This window comes from Ischnura elegans, chromosome 7 (genome assembly GCF_921293095.1).
Source record: "Ischnura elegans chromosome 7, ioIscEleg1.1, whole genome shotgun sequence".
Lineage (NCBI taxonomy): Eukaryota > Metazoa > Arthropoda > Insecta > Odonata > Coenagrionidae > Ischnura > Ischnura elegans.
This window is the reverse complement of record NC_060252.1, coordinates 37,180,493-37,196,834: the sequence shown is the minus strand read 5'-3', so window position 1 is coordinate 37,196,834 and position 16,342 is coordinate 37,180,493. Positions and strand designations below refer to the sequence as shown.

Sequence of the window (16,342 nt, the reverse complement as noted above, 5' to 3'; positions counted from 1 at the left end):
AAAATCAAAATGCGTGAAAAATAACTAGTTGATAACCACGCTACCTACGGGGAGAAATGGAAACTTTTTCCCGCGGTTATTAATTGGAATTCTTTGCCGACTACGCAGGCAAGTAAAAAATTCAATGTCTCTTCCATCGGAGAATCTTTCTAATGTCATATCCCAAAATCAAATTGCGCCGACTGCGAGATCTTGTTACGTAGGCGGTGACTGCATCAGTGAAGAAGAGGGGGCCGACCCCAGGAATAAATTCTAAGTAAAACAAGAAAATGTTATCTCATATACGCAGTTGTCCAAAGAAAGTTTTTAAGTGGAGAGTTGATTACGTAATGCCAAAGAATTTCACTCAAAGTTTTTCCCAGAATATTCGATCAAATCACCCTTAGATTAGGCTTTGCACAAACTCAAGGCACCATGACAATGCGAGAACGAAGCAACTAACGCATTTATGCCGAAATATTTTGTGAGAGATGATTTTTTCACTTTATTTTCGCATGCTCAACATAATTAGAAAGCCCGAATAACGCTTATCTGTACATAGAATACGTACCAGTCGTTCAGGCAGTGAAATTTTGATTAGTGGGTAGCAGATCTAGGAATGGATAAGGGGGTAATATGGGGACCTGGATTAGGGTTATATCCCAGCCATGATCAATTGATTACTATAATGTATTCTCCATACTCCCAGAAGTAGTTGGGGTCCGAACAAACTTGCTATTTTATCTAGTGCAAATTGGATATCCCCAGTGGGGGGGACCTTATCTCCCCTAATCCCTCTCTGGATCTGCTACTGATGGGTATTATGAAAATTAAAAGGCTAATCAATAGTATGTAGATGAACAGGTAATAACCAGGACTACATAACATCCAGTATAGCTGTAGAGGTTTGGATTACATTTTGGATTGAACTTGAACCACTTATTCTGAGGGCCCAGGTTCAAAACCTGGCGGTGGTTTCTGTGGAGGAGCAATGCCTAATCATAACACGTGTGGAAGTTAATGTGCCTAAGTTCAGGAATTCATCAGCTAAATAGGTTGGTACATAACAGCCCTATTGACACCATTCAATAATAGACATCCAATGTCATGTTCTCTCTACCTTCTCTTGCTACACTTACCTTGCTGCCCAAAGGACCTTGGTTGTGTTGGCTGTCCAAATATCAAAACTGAAGCCCCCCAAAAAAAAATCCAGTTGTAAGACCTTACGAAATATTTTGTAACTTCTATGCTTGCATCCTCAAGTGAGTAGATCATAAGAATGCCTTCTTCACTAACGGCATCTCACTAAATCATTCCTGGTAATTATGGTTCCCAAGTAACTTAATACCTTCCCCCCCTCATCCTTTTCTTATTCATATACCATTTTTTACTTTGGTTTTGGCCTCCTAGTAAATGAATAGCTACATGCACACTGATTGCATAACTGTAAAATGCATTCACTTTCAGCTATCAGATTTGTCCAGCTGCCGGGAATTTTAAATAAATAAATAAAAGTCAGAGTTCACCAAATAGAGATGTGTGGAATTTACAAAGTTTCAATCTACATATTTATTTATCAATGGATTTGAGCTGTCACAAGCATAGCTTGCAAGCCATTGAAAATCCAATTTGCAGGTCTTGAATTTATGTCCTTGAATAATTTTTATGATGATAATGTAGTACATATTAGAATTTGTACGCCTTTTGCAATGATTCAAAGTATTTTGGTTTAGTTGGTAAAATAGACTGATATTTTTATATTAACCTAAGAAGGAAGACTTGAAGAGAAAATAAAATTTAGAATTCAAACACAAAACAAAACCTATCAATCAATTTTGGCAAAAGAGTTGCACAAATTCAGCTCATTTCAATAGGGTGGTTTCCTTCATCAAAGAAAACAAAAGGCATTGATTGCGATTCGTTACCCACCATTAGAGTATTCATAATATACAAATTATTTTGTTTTAGAAATACCGGGTTAGACGAATAGCAATGGTCCATTTTTATCCTCATTTGAAAAGGGCCAGATTGGCACCCATGCGATGCCACTACACGTGACGTCACAGGGACCTAGTTTCTATAGGAGAAGATAGGAGTTATACATCGTCTGAGGTTACCAATGCATGCATGAGGTGCAGAGCTCAGGGAAACATGTCTTAACAATCACTTATTAAAACTGGCTAAGGTCGGAAAGTTTTCCTCGCTTGATAAGTTATTAATAATCCTTATTTAAGCCAAGCACTACCAGCCAGCAGGGTACTAGGCTACCCGCTAGCAGCCTGCGTCGTATCAGCGCTAAGCCTCGCCTTAAGGTCACCTCGCAGGGCGGCAACGGGAACCAGAAATATGTCACGCGGAGAGATTTCCCGGCATTCATACTTACGCGTCGCATTTTCGCGCACTAGAAAATTTTCACTTTTTATTTAATCGCGAAAAATCGATATTGTCATTTAAAAATCTAAAAGCGTGAAATACGTACTCCAGGAGTAATAATCTTTCAATTTAGGCAATAAAAAAATAATAGGAAACCACCCTATTGTCTGACTTGAAACAAAATGCAAAAAGCCCAGCATTACTTGAAAAATAAATATATGTAGACAAATTATACACTAATATTCAACTTATCAATGGTACTTGCCAAATCAATAGATAATTGGATATTGAAATTCTTAGTTTACACAGCAGTAAAATTGTTCTTCATAAGTTGCCTACAGATAAATATAAATACACATTCATGCCTCCCCTAAAAAATGCCTGATCTCATCTAAAAGTAAAATCTCCTATTCAAGGTTATTGGCAGAGCAAAAATCAAGGGAGTTCACATCTCTCCTCAAACCGAACAAAAATGAAGGAAAAGCTTACAGTAACCAAAAATTCTTCATTCACAAAATTAAGTTCTTACACCAAAGGGAATCTGCAGCAGTAAAAATAAGAAATGTTTGTACTTTAAAAATTTTACAGAAAAAAAATGATTTATCAGTTCAAGGATGATAAGTAGGTAATGATAAATTTCTACAGCAATTATCAATTCAAATACATATTTAGAAAAAATATAATGTGCCTACTTTGACACTAAGGCATGTTTTACAACCCCTCAGTACACAAATAAAACAGGTTTAGTAGTAAATACTTATGGTATTACTTACTTATACATTAACACTCAATGAGAAATTTCTGATGAAAAAATTCCACTGGCACTCATTAATGCCGCATAAGACACACTTCACAGATTAAGAAATGCAATACCCTCATTTTTAGCCCTGTGGGATGGTTAACATCAATGAAAAGAAGTCTCATATCAATTCAAGACCAAACAGTGATGTTTTGCAGAATAAACATGAAATTTATGATGGTTCAATGTTCTTCATCACAGCATTAGGAATACTTACAAAGTACAACACATGGTTGTAGATTCAGAAATTCTTCACAAATCTGTCAGGAATCTAAAGAAAAATGGGTTTCAAATAAGAAAAAAAATCACACTTTCATCTTTTTTGAAGGAGTGCAAGCTGGCGATTGATCCTTTTTCTTGGACTTCTTAAAACTCCTATGGACAGTGTCTTTTGCAATGCGATACACAACACCTTCACAAACATCGGGCTCAAAGAGGAGGAAATTGTCAAAGGGAGCATCCATTTGAGACACTGCTTTCACCACTTCCTGAGCTAGAAAACCACCCATTATAGCACATACAGGACATGCTTCCCCATAAGATTTCCTGAAATGAAAATTGAACCACATAAAGAGCTCCAATAACAAAACTTAATGATAATAATCACAAACTGTAATTGAGATAATTTTAATGATTAACCCATTTGCATCCATCCCCTGGGATTTAAATCGACCCAAAACACCGCTGACTTTTAAAGAATTTGAACACGTTTGTAGTGTTGGTTTAAGTAAGACATTAGTAGAGTATTTGCTGACAGATTTTGACCATATTTTGATATGTTGTTAAGATTTAGCTGCTCTAACATTTGGTTGAATTATAAATATTTCTAAGGCATTTTACAATGGAAAACATTTTCTAAATAGCCACCAGATGGTGGCTACTATCAGGTACACTATCTGGCCAAAAACTTATTTAAAAAAACTCGTACGACAGCAGAAGGATCAACTGATACATATCACTAAGCATGCTGCATACCGTTATGCTTATGGTGTTTGTGGCAAGCTTCAAGCCACATACCAGCACACTTGTAGATGCGAATGGGTTAAAACAACACACCATAGCTCCTCCAACAAAAAATCATTATCTCAGGAATCAGGAAAAATGGATCATGGCAATGACACTCTTAATACATAATTACTTCATTGATTTACTTTGACCTTAATATTTGAAGTATTTTTCTGAATTATTACATGAGTTACACCAGCTCAATTCAACAAAATGGTCTCAGTTTTTGATCAACATTACTCTATGGTTGCGCATATCCACCTCAAGCTAAATCACAAACGATTCTGTTGGGAAAATATATTACCTATTTGTGTGATTTCTACACATCTTAAGTTTTTTATATTTTACCGAAAGAGTGCCTTCCATGATAAAATTCCTGCTACCTCATCCAAGCAAAACTTATATATCCATGAGTTTTGGCTCATTGATTATCAGATTAAAATAAATAATATCAATACATTTTTTGGACAAATCTGAGGTGGAGTATTGAGAAAATTAATACAAAACTTTACAAGTACTTACTAAATACGAGGATTGTACCAAAAGTAAGGTTCCCATATTTTTTACAAATACAAAACTTTGTTTATTTATATTAATTTTCGCATCATAGAAAAGCTTACACTTTTGATTATTTTTCAACGTAGTCTCCATTTTTTTCGACACACTTTCAAAGACAGTGGTCCAGCTTTTCTATCCCTAAGTTGAGGAAGTCTCCTGCCAACCCGTTGAGGAAGTGTGCGACCTCTGCTCGGACTTCATCGTCGATCTTTAAGCGTTTGCCACCTAAGAGTTTTGTTTCAGGGATATAATGAAATACCCACACTTCATCTCCGGTGACGATAGAGACCAACAACTCCTCCCCCCCCTAAAATTGTTGAAGAAATTTTGCTGTATGTAATGAAAAACTTAAATGAGTTATGTTGTATGTAAGGAAAAACTTAAATGTAAATTAATGTATTAAATATTGTCCTGATGTATCTTTAATTGTCATTTGCGTACATACTGTGTTCTATTGCCATCGTTTGTTTGTGTTTTTATCCTTTATGTAATGTAACTTGACGAAACTATGCAATTGTATTGCTTTCAGCGAATAAATTATTATTATTATTGTATGTTTAATACAACAAGTGTGCGTTGAGTTACTCACCTAACATTCCATATAGGATTTTAATATTTTTATATCCTAATTACCCTTCCCAGCTAACAGCACAATCAATGTAATAAATAATGGATAGAAAAAAATTTTCTCAGGTTTTTCCCAGTTAAGAAGAATTAAAATCATTTTTACATATTTTTTGCCATAGAAAATATCTCCAAATCATTAACTGTGTTCAAACCTGTATTCAAGACGTGTCATGAGGAATTTCAACTCTAAGTTACCGTATACCATAAAAATATTCATACAAAATTCTCTATTAAACCCAAATAATACCATGATGGGGTTGAGGACCACTATATTTTTGCACTGAATTAGTCTGAGTCTTCAAATCACTCTGTATCTATATCAGTATGATTTATACACATCTTCAAACCTATTAATGGCATCAGTTCAAATTTTACCCATGACTTTTTCAGGGGCAGAAATTCTTCGTGGTTTCCTTATCAAACTTATGTCTGTTATGCAGTGCATCATTCTTGAATACATTTTTTAAATATTTTCTTCTTTAATATTTTGAGTAATAATATACATAATTTAAAGTAAAAATTGGCTATACAGCAAATGCAGAGAGTGAAGAGAGAGAAAATCCGACTCAACATCTTAGATATAAACAATAATAGTAGGGGAAAAAAATTATGTTACATTTATCTCATGACTGAGATAATTTTAAAACTCATCCACTGGATGCACATGCAAATTTGCATTTTAAAACCCACAGTTTAGATCCATGAATTGTATTGTGAGCACTTCTGCAAATTTAAGGATGCAAGTTGACATATAGCTCCTGTTCTAACAATACAGAGAAAGTGCTTGATTAATGAATTCTCTCTCTATCTCTCACACACTCTTGCAGGGTCAGTCTCTGTTCGTTCATTTTTTTAATTGGTTGCAGGCCTTTTACATGCAATCATACATACATTTTATCAAAATCAAAGACCTTGGAAGTCAAATGTTTGATATAAAGAGGTGGAATGACTCATCTACAAATTATCAACTATTACTTACTCCAAGGCTGAATCTGAAATTATGTCCTCTGGAGCACCTGTTTCTGAAAGCAATCTGTTCCGAATAGCTTTCAATTTCTCCAAGTCAGCATCCTTGGATGAAATGGATGGATTTCGACCATTCTCATCACGAAAGGTCAAAAGTACTAGAAAAATAATGAATAGAAAAATTAACAATATTTATAAGAAAATTTAGGAACAAACTTAAAATATTCCGTAAACACATCTTCATCATCTGCATGCATGAAATTATCATGGGCACACAAGAATCAAAATTAAGATCAAAGAATTGTTACCACAAAAACTTTTAAAGCAAACTGTAGGTTGATAGATTAACTATTAAGTAGGGAACATTGTTGGCGGCAGGGTAAAGTTCTCATCTGCCAAACTGAAGGTCTTGAGTTCAAGTCCCGTCTGAATAGGTTGCTCCTATCCAAAGCCGGGGTTTTAGATCATCTTACGATGTTGTTATTCATAAGATTTCCCCACAGTAAAAACTTAAATTTTGTTTTCGGGGTGGTGAAGATGAATAAAATAGTCCAGATAAAATTATAGTTATTATATTTGTCCAGAAATTGAAAATTCCAGGGAGCATATAATTTCCATTCGTTATCATTGAGTTTGACTTCAAACACTTATTGTTAGACTAACTGAAAGTTGACTAGTCACAAAAAAGGTGTACTTTGTTCACCAAAAAAATGATTAAAACCCTTCCACAGAGAATAAGGAGATTGAAATTTTTTATCATCATAATGGCATTTAGGTATTTTTAAGCAGTGTCATTTCAAACATGGAGATATGAAAACTTTACTTGCTACCCTTCTCAAAATCATACTGAAGATTAAAGGGGAGCAATAACTGTGGCTTATTTTGAAGAAATGGCATTCGTAGGAGGTGCTCTTGTTATTATGCTGTAAGAGATACTGAAGATTTTGGGAAGTGGTAAGCACATGCATTTCAAATAATCAACTTTTACTTCATCCTATTTTTTATGTAAAATAATATTTTGGAATGGTTCTTTTAGTACATACGTAGGTACTTCGTATGTAAAGTCCCTTTGGAGTAGGTAATATGAATTACAAGTGTTCGAGAGATAGGGAAATTTATATTTATTTTGGGTTTTTATTTATTGCATTTTCACACATATTGCTGCTTGCCATGAGCCTTAATGCCATGTGCTCTTGCAAGAAGTGGTTTTCATTTTTAATTTGGAAGTTGATCATTTTAAGCAATACAAAAAATTAACATTCAAGCACACACCAACCCTTGTTAGTGTATCCATCTTTAAGATGAAGCACTATCTTGGAATTATATAGGGCTTGTTAAAAGTACTGCATGAAAATTAATTAATTACAGCTAACTAAGGCCCATACAATGGTATCACTACCAGTTCCGAGACATGTTCGCATTTCAAATGCCATAAAAATACGGCATTGAAAAAGGTGGAGCAAGGTACATGGTCTCCCCTTGTAAGTAAAAAGTAGTATACAAAATAAGTCAAAAACTAATTTTGAAGACAAGTCAACTGCAAAAAAAGTTGACTTATGAAGAACAAAGTCGACTCTTAAATTTCCAATTTCTAGGGGTGGTGCACAAATGGGTAGCTACTACTACGTAAATCATGGTATCATTCCAGCTTACTTCTGATTTATTAAATTAAAATTTATTCATAATGTGAATTGAAGCTGTAACTTTTTTGAAAAAGAAAGAACAATTACCTATAATACTCACCTTTAACAAGGAAGAAGGAATCATGAACATTAGCAAGGTTTCCAGAGTTCCAAGTAAGTGAGAAAGGCTCCTCAAGAGGTACAAAATGCTTCGTCACTGTGGTGTTAGAGGTTATAGTTGCAGGCACACCACTTTTTGTATTTCCTGGAATTATAGCTTGAGTTTTTCTGGAAATACACAAATAAGGTGGGGAATAGAATGGCAACCTTCTCAACTGGTATTAAAGCCTGACACATGTAGGAAGCACATTATGGCCTCGGCAGTAGGCTGGCCCTAATTTTTCAGAATTGAGAAAAGTTATGTTTTCCTAGTCTCAAAATGAGGTTTATATTCACGTGTTAAAATTTGGTTACCTTAAAATAACAGCAACCCGTGCCCCCAAGGGCCCTCAATTGAGTTTTTTGGGGCCAAAAAAGTGCTACCCCCATGTAATAGTAAAGCCCTTTACTTCCGATTTTCAGTTTGTTTTGACCTATCTCTAAGCATTTAGGAGATATCATCCATCGTAATGCAATCCACCCCCCAGGGCACTACCCTGCACCGTGGTGCCGCTGAGGTACAGCCTTCACAGCCTGAGGTACAGACTTCCCCTCCACCCCCTCAGCAAAGTCTCCTACTGGCAAGACCTGGCCTCCGAAGAAATGTGCTTACGTTAGAAAGAATTTAATTGCCATGAAAATATTTCCAATCTATGTGATCAATTTATTATCACTCCGTCCATGAATTTCAATACATATTAACCAAAATAAAATGTATTTTTAGTGTATTTCTAATCTTTCACTGACACTCAATATTTGGCAATTGAAGTGTCTTTTTGCAAATTAGGGGTTATGCTACGATGAAAATTCACACTTAGTGATAAATTATGAAAGCTCTCTTCCTTACATGTAACTGACTTAAAATCTTGAATTAGTTTCACCCCTCTCTCTGCACAATCATTTATCACTTGAATACCCCGAATAATTTGCAAATCGTTCTTGTATTCACGATGTTCATCCCATTCACGTGTGGGCACATCAAAGAATGCAGTGCATATTTCCAATGTATTAAATAGCTTTTCATATAGCTTTTTTAAAGAAGTTCCACAAATGTTCAGGACCTACTTTTTCAGGTTTCGCAATTTTAATTTGACTTCCTTGTCTTATGCTATCAGACCTTTATCTACAAGAGACGATGCCCTGCTACAATGCCACAATAGGGTAGTTTCCTTCACCAAAGAAAACGAAAGGTATTGATTGCGATTCGTTGCCCAACATTAGTGTATTCATAATACACAAATTATTTGGTTTTAGAAATCCCAGCTTAGACGAATTTTAATGGTCTATTTTAACCTCATTTGAAAAAGGCTGGATTGGTGCCCATGCGATGCCACTCCACGTGATGTCACAGGGAAATGCTATACAGGTAGTCAGGAATTAAACATAGTCCGAGATTACCAACGCATGCATGAGGTACAGAGCTTAGGAAAACATCTCTTAATAATCACTTATTAAAATTGCATAAGGTCGTTAAGTTTCATTCGTTTGATAGGGTATTAATAATCCTTATTTAAGCCAAGCGCTACCCGCTAGCAGTGTTCTCTACGCTACAGCCATGCTCGGCAGCAAGCAGCCTGCATCATAGTGGTGCCCATAGCCTCGCGCCCAGGTGGCTTCACACAGCAGCTGCTGTCACACAGGCTTTTCCCAGCATTAATACTTAGCCATCGCAATTTCATGCGCTTGAAAATTTTCAGTTTTCATTTAATCGTGAAAAATAGATATCGTCATTTATAATAATAATAATAATAATAATTTATTTTGTCTAGAGACCTTACAGCAAAAGATATAAGACACGTCATAAAAGGAAAAAAATGCATATATATATATATATATATATATATATATATATATAATAGATTATAAATAATTGTATGTTCACAGGATATTAATGCTTAATAGGAGGAATGAAATAGGTATTCGTTAACAGAATAATAATTCTTCTCGTGAAGAAAAGATTTTAACTTCCTTTTGAATGACTCCATCGACTGAATTGATTTCAAATGCGCAGGAAGTTTATTATAAATTCTGAGGCCCAGCTCGCGTGGGCCCAGCTTTGATCTGCTAGTCCTAATGGAATGATAATGAAGGTTATTACAATTCCTAGTTTCATATTTGTGAACATCACAATTGAGCATAAACAAATCAAGATTATAACGTACAAAAATTAAAATTATTATAAATATACACACGGGAGTGGAAGAATGTTAAGTGCTTTAAAAATAGGCTTGGAGGGAGCATCAAAAGGTTTTTTTGCAATGATTCTAATTGCACGTTTTTGTAATGTGAACACCTTGGAGGCATGAGGGGATGAGCCCCAAAAAATTATATTGTATGACATTCGAGAATAAAAGATACCGTAATACAATGTAAGAAGAATATTTAAATCAACAGAGTTCCTAAGGTGTCTTAATAGATAGCAGATTGAACTTAGTTTGTTGGCTAAGAAGTCAATGTTCATCTCATAGGACATATTACTACATAAGTATGCACCAAGGAATTTTGTGTGGGACACATTCTCAATAGACTTTTTATCCAATCTAATTAGGATGCTCTCGAGAACATTGCTATTACCACAAAATTGAACAGTGTGTGTCTTTTGTGTGTTTAAAATCAATTTGTTAGCTGTACACCAGCTTAAAATACTATCATTTGCATTTTTAGAGCTCATAATAATGTCATTTTGAGTTGGAGAAGAAAGTAAAATATTCGTATCATCAGCATATAATATGACTTTAGAAGCTGGAATATTACTGAGGGAATGAGCTAAATCATTTATGTAGATTAAAAATAAGATTGGGCCTAAGATTGAACCCTGAGGAACTCCTACGGTGGTAGAAGTACTTTTGGAGGAGTATATACTGCCATTTACAGACAGTGAGACAGCCTGTGTCCGATTCCTGAGGTAAGACTGAAGCCATTTATTGGCAATGCCTCTCACTCCAAAATAATTAAGTTTACGAAGTAGCCGAGAGTGATCCACAAAATCGAATGCCTTGGAGAAATCATAAAAGATTCCTACAGTTTTTTGATTGTTGTCAAGTGATGACAAAATAAAGTCGGTGGCATGGAATAGAGCAGATGTAGTAGAGCGATTTTTACGGAAGCCGTGTTGATTTGAGGAGATTAAGGCATATTTATCCAGAAAAGACATTAATTGGTTGTAGAATACTTTTTCAAATACTTTAGATAAGACATTTTGTTTAGCAATTGGCCTATAGTTATCCAAATTATTGGGGCAGCCTTTATTTTTATATAAAGGGTTAATAATGGAATGCTTGAGAGAAGATGGGAAAATCCCTTGAGTAAGGGATTCATTAATCAGAAATAGAAGAGGTTCCTTTATGCATCTATAAGAGAGATATAATATTCTCCCTGGGATGTGATCAGGGCCCGAAAAGTTTTTGTTAGCTAGGGTTGAAATTATAGCTTGTAAATCCGATTCCGTACAAGGATGAATAAAAATTGAAAAAGCACTAGACTCTGGACTATGGAGCAAGTTTGCAGAAGAGGTAAGAGAGGTGGGTAACGGTGGTGTAATTGTAAAAAGGTTACTGAATTCATTTGCTAAATTTGTGATATCAATGTGTGCATTATCACTGGATTGAGCTATTCTAGGGAGAATGTGCTGATGCAACTTTCCCGTTGACTCTCGAATAATATCCCAAGATGTTTTGGACTTATTACTAGATGAAATTACCCTCTCATTGTTATAGGATTTTTTGGAAAGTTCCAATAATCTCCGATAATTCTTTTTTATAAATCTAAAAGCATGAAATATGTACTCCAGGAGTAACAATCTTTCAATTTAGGCAGTAAAAAAATAATAGGAAACCGTGTTATTATAAAATTCATCATTACAGGAGCAGTGCAGAAGATCATGCCTGCCCCTGGAAAAGACGTAGAGGTGACTGTGAGAAATTGGATTAGGCACACCAAGGAGCACATGCAGGGGAAGAAGAAAAATAAGATTTATGTAATTTCTTGTACTAAAGAAGTCTAATACATAAATAATTTATATGAAATCAATGCCTTATTTATTTAAATCCTAATCAAGACCTATTATTTATTGGTAACAAACGAAATTCAGTCCAAACCTGAATGTGTCCTTTGAGTGTCCTGAAGGCCTGGTTACACGATACATTAACACGTACAGGTTAACACTAGAAGGACAGGGGTCATTTGACCCATTTTCAGAATTCAAATTTATTTTTCTCTTATTAAAATATTTTTTTTAATTTTGAAACTTCTTGACTTTGTTCATTTTGGTCTATATTTTGATAAATTAGTGAAAATTCAACAATAATGTTTTGTTTTAAATTTTTATGACGTGTTATACCTAGAAGGACGGCTAGGGGTCATTTGACCCACAACTGGTTTTCGCGCTATTTTCTTGCCCGTGGGCACTTTAGTGCCATGTATATAATATAATCAGCAAGAGGCTAGTGTGGTAGATGATTTACTTCATTTTGAATATGGAAGTACCCGGTTCAATTCCAGTTTCGTCCCGAGGGCTCCTATCTGTATTCGAAAACTTAGGCATAGCGACTTGTTGTGCACAATCTTCCGATATTTTTTGGGCAGCAAAGGGAAATAAAACCTTTTCAATCCTTGATTTGCATAAATTCATGTAATTATGATATTTTAATTTTGTTTTATTTATTGTTCAATGATTATTGTATTACCCACACTGGAAAATCGTCACGTATCCCAAGAATTTTTTTTCCGTCGTCCAAGATTCAGAGCTCTTAGAGACATTATTTTCAATATCGACTCATCAGGTTTACGCATAACTTTCATTTTTCTGGCCTGACGGCACTGTCACTTGACCTAGCCCCTTTGCCGTGTGTCCAGCATTAGTGCCGCCTGACCCCGTCGGGGTTTGGGGCGGGTCGACCGCACGCTGTGTCTTGGGGAAAAATCCAGTCTCTTTCTGAGAGAGCGGAGGAATTGGGTGGACTAAAATTCTACTGTAAATTCTACCCTTGCAATCCGCACGTAGGTCGAAAAAGAAGCATTACTGTAATTTCCTGGAAGATACGAATCAGGAAACGGTTGGCGGTTGAGTCCCTGCCTTTCGAATGGCAATTAGCGTTACTTCTGAGAATTTTGTCCTTTTGTATGAATTTCTAATGCTCTCCAGCTCTCTTTACCTCCAATGCAACTGGAGAAGATTCTACCATAATGTGCTTCCGTTTGTAGATTTTTTTGCATGCATATCAGTAGTGAGTTGAGGAAGAAAGTAAGAAGTCGATAAATATATCAAGAGAAGAGAATCGTCGCGATTCAAATAGCTGTAGGGAATATTGAAGAGCAGTCTGGAAGTGAATTGTAAACATCAGTTCAAGGACATTCTGACCAATCCTTCAACATCTGCGTGTGATGGAAGCGACGAAGTCCAAGATAGTGAATCCGATGGCGACTTTGGCATGATAGCAAATGCACAGCTCTTTCCAACAAAATGCAGCTGTCCTTTTATGAGGTAAATTCCGAATAAACCAGACAGATTTGGAATCGAGTACTGGGTTTTGACAGATGTGAAATGAAAATACACCCTAAATGAATTTCCATATTGTGGCAAAGATGATGATTGGCCATCAAATCAAGCGTTGGGGAAATAAATAGCTACTAAAGTGACCGTAACATACAAGAATTCAGGAATAAATGTAACTTGTAACAATTATTTCCCATCCATCCAGCAGGCAGAAAGTCATAAAAAAATGGAAAACTTCTCTTGCATGGACGATCTGAAAAAAACAGCCGTGATGCGAAAATATCCATGACCCCTAAAATAGCCATGTAATCCATTCAACGCGAGTGTTCAATATTACCTTAGGCCATACTCTTAGGTAGAATCAGGCAAACTAGAACAATAATGCACTTTCACTCAGCAGCATGATCTTAGACGACACTATTTCCGAAACGAATAAAAGAATACTAGAGACCATCCTATTTTATAATAAAAACAAAGTGGGAGTAGATATGATGGATAGTACGTATCAATTTATTTACACGTCTCCAAATCCAACAGCCATAATTCCACGGGCACAAAAAAGAAAAAGGTGCCAAATACCATCAAATTGAATCATTGCACCAATTTCGTTTCCATTTTCCAAATTCCTTTTCAAGTGCAAATGCCTGGTGTGGTAACACCCTCTGCCACACGCTTTTAAGTGGCTTGTTGGTTAGTGTGTAGATTTATAAATCGTCCAATGAACGCATTCAGCGCAAAAATATATTTTGTGGAAACAGCGCTGAAAAAATACTGTCTGTCTGAGATTTACAACAAAGTAATAAGTTTAAAAAATTTTTATGCAAATTTTGTAAACCCAGTACCCCTATTGTTCAAACATGTAACACAACTTTTGTATTGAGTGTATATATTTTCATTATTAGATTTGCAATCGACTACTAGATTATGGTTTAATTCATGATTCTTTAAAATAATTGTTATTAACTTTTGACGATGGAAATAATATTTAATAATGTTAAATAGTGTTTTTAATGAACTGATTCAACAATTAATACGATTAAACTGAATATTGGTTGAAAATTAGGCGTTTTATTCCAAAATACATTTTAGGGGTCAAATGACCCCTAGCCGTCCTTCTAGGTAGCGCGAAACTCCCGTCCTCCTAGTGTTAATGTCTAAATGCATGCACTCGAGAATGAACGCCAAAATGCACCGTGTAACCACCCAACTTGTGTGAATGCATGCACAGAAAATAGAACCTGTTCCAATTTGGTTCATGCATTCGTACATGTTCCGTTCCACCAAAATCATTCTTCACACAAACGTACATTAACTTGTACGTGTTAATGTACCGTGTAACCAGGCCTTTAGGCAGTCTTTTATACTGACATGCAGCGGACATCCTCTGGCATGCAGATGGCCTATGGACGTCCGCAGGCCACTTGTCAGACAGTCACCGGACATCCTAAAGATGTCCTTGTGCTATGTGGGTATGAAGACTACAGCATGCAATCACACTGAAGCCCATAATGTACTATTAAATTAGTATTGTACAAATATTTCCTTTCCTCCAAGCTAAACAAGCATTACTAGTACATAATGCAGTCGAATACACATACTCACTTAGTTGTACTCCAAAATTTGGAGCTGATTTCAACCATTAAGGATATACTTAATCAACATATGCAGTAAATTCACAAAATTATGAAATGATACTTACTCCACATGAACGTGCTCTTGTAAGTCACTGAAAAGGAATCCGTGGAATCCAAAGACATCGCCAGCAAAGAAGCATATTTTATTTGTCTCAGTAGATGCTCTCCTACATGCACTGTTGAGGCGCAACAACGACGACATTCCCAATCCAGTAGCGATAACAACTTGAAATTCAGAGAAAAAACTGTCAGGTCTAAATGAGGGGTCCGTCTCGGCATCCCCCGTAGCTGGTGGTGCTACTTTAACGTCCACCATGGGATTTAAACGACGTGCTCTGGTGATGGAAGCTTCAGCCCTCTAAAAATGGTAACATAACGATAAAATTTAGCGAAAATACTTAATCAATTGATAAAATTGAAATGAAAACAGCATTGGTAATGACGCACAGTCTTTCCAACGTCACTCCTTGCAGCCAGAAATTGAGTACCAAAATCTTCTTCAGCAAGCGCACCATAATCAAGGAGGGTGATAGATTTGACACCAGCTAGGACAATATTCTTGCATATTTCAGCACCCAACCCTTTCACTCCAATCAGCAAAATATTCGCGCCCCTCAGCCTGAAATAAAATTTCAGCGATGTCACGACATGGATAATACGAAAATAACAAATATATTTCATGTCAACTCAACAAATAATACATAAATAAGATTAGTTAAATTTTCCTTGATTGCCGAAGAGTGTGAGCCACATCGAATAACATGGCAAAATAATTTCACTTAGGCTAACACAAAAAACCGAGCATGCTGCGGAAGTTAAGCTACTTTAATTTAAATATTGTCATGCATAAATGTTTTGCAACCATTGGATAATATGTAACCTTCTCTGTGACTCTACTCCCCAAAGCCTGATTTGCCGGTCATATAATGCAGCCTCATCTTCGGTCAGCTCATGTCCGGAAACGGTCTCAACCATGTTACTATAGTAAGTTAAGCCTTTCTATCACACTCGATGTATAAACTTCAGTAGTTTACTTTTCAAATAAGTACGAAATACGTAACCCAGCCTAGGATTGCTATGCGCTTGTTCTCCCCGCTCTTCAATGCACTTCAAGCCCGGCGAAAGT

The 16,342-nt window shown here is 35.9% G+C and overlaps 1 protein-coding gene across 1 annotated transcript; it reads right to left on the bottom strand.

Annotated features, from left to right (window-relative positions):
* Nucleotides 1–2,840: 2,840 nt before the first annotated feature.
* LOC124161880 (SUMO-activating enzyme subunit 1) lies at nt 2,841–16,319 on the bottom strand. The gene is made up of 6 exons (XM_046538130.1): nt 16,097–16,319; nt 15,664–15,835; nt 15,282–15,574; nt 8,051–8,217; nt 6,321–6,465; nt 2,841–3,697 (listed from the first exon to the last, which is right to left on the bottom strand). The coding sequence occupies exons 1-6, from the start codon at nt 16,189–16,191 to the stop codon at nt 3,457–3,459; spliced, it is 1,113 nt and encodes a 370-aa protein (XP_046394086.1). The 5' UTR covers nt 16,192–16,319; the 3' UTR covers nt 2,841–3,456.
* Nucleotides 16,320–16,342: the final 23 nt, after the last annotated feature.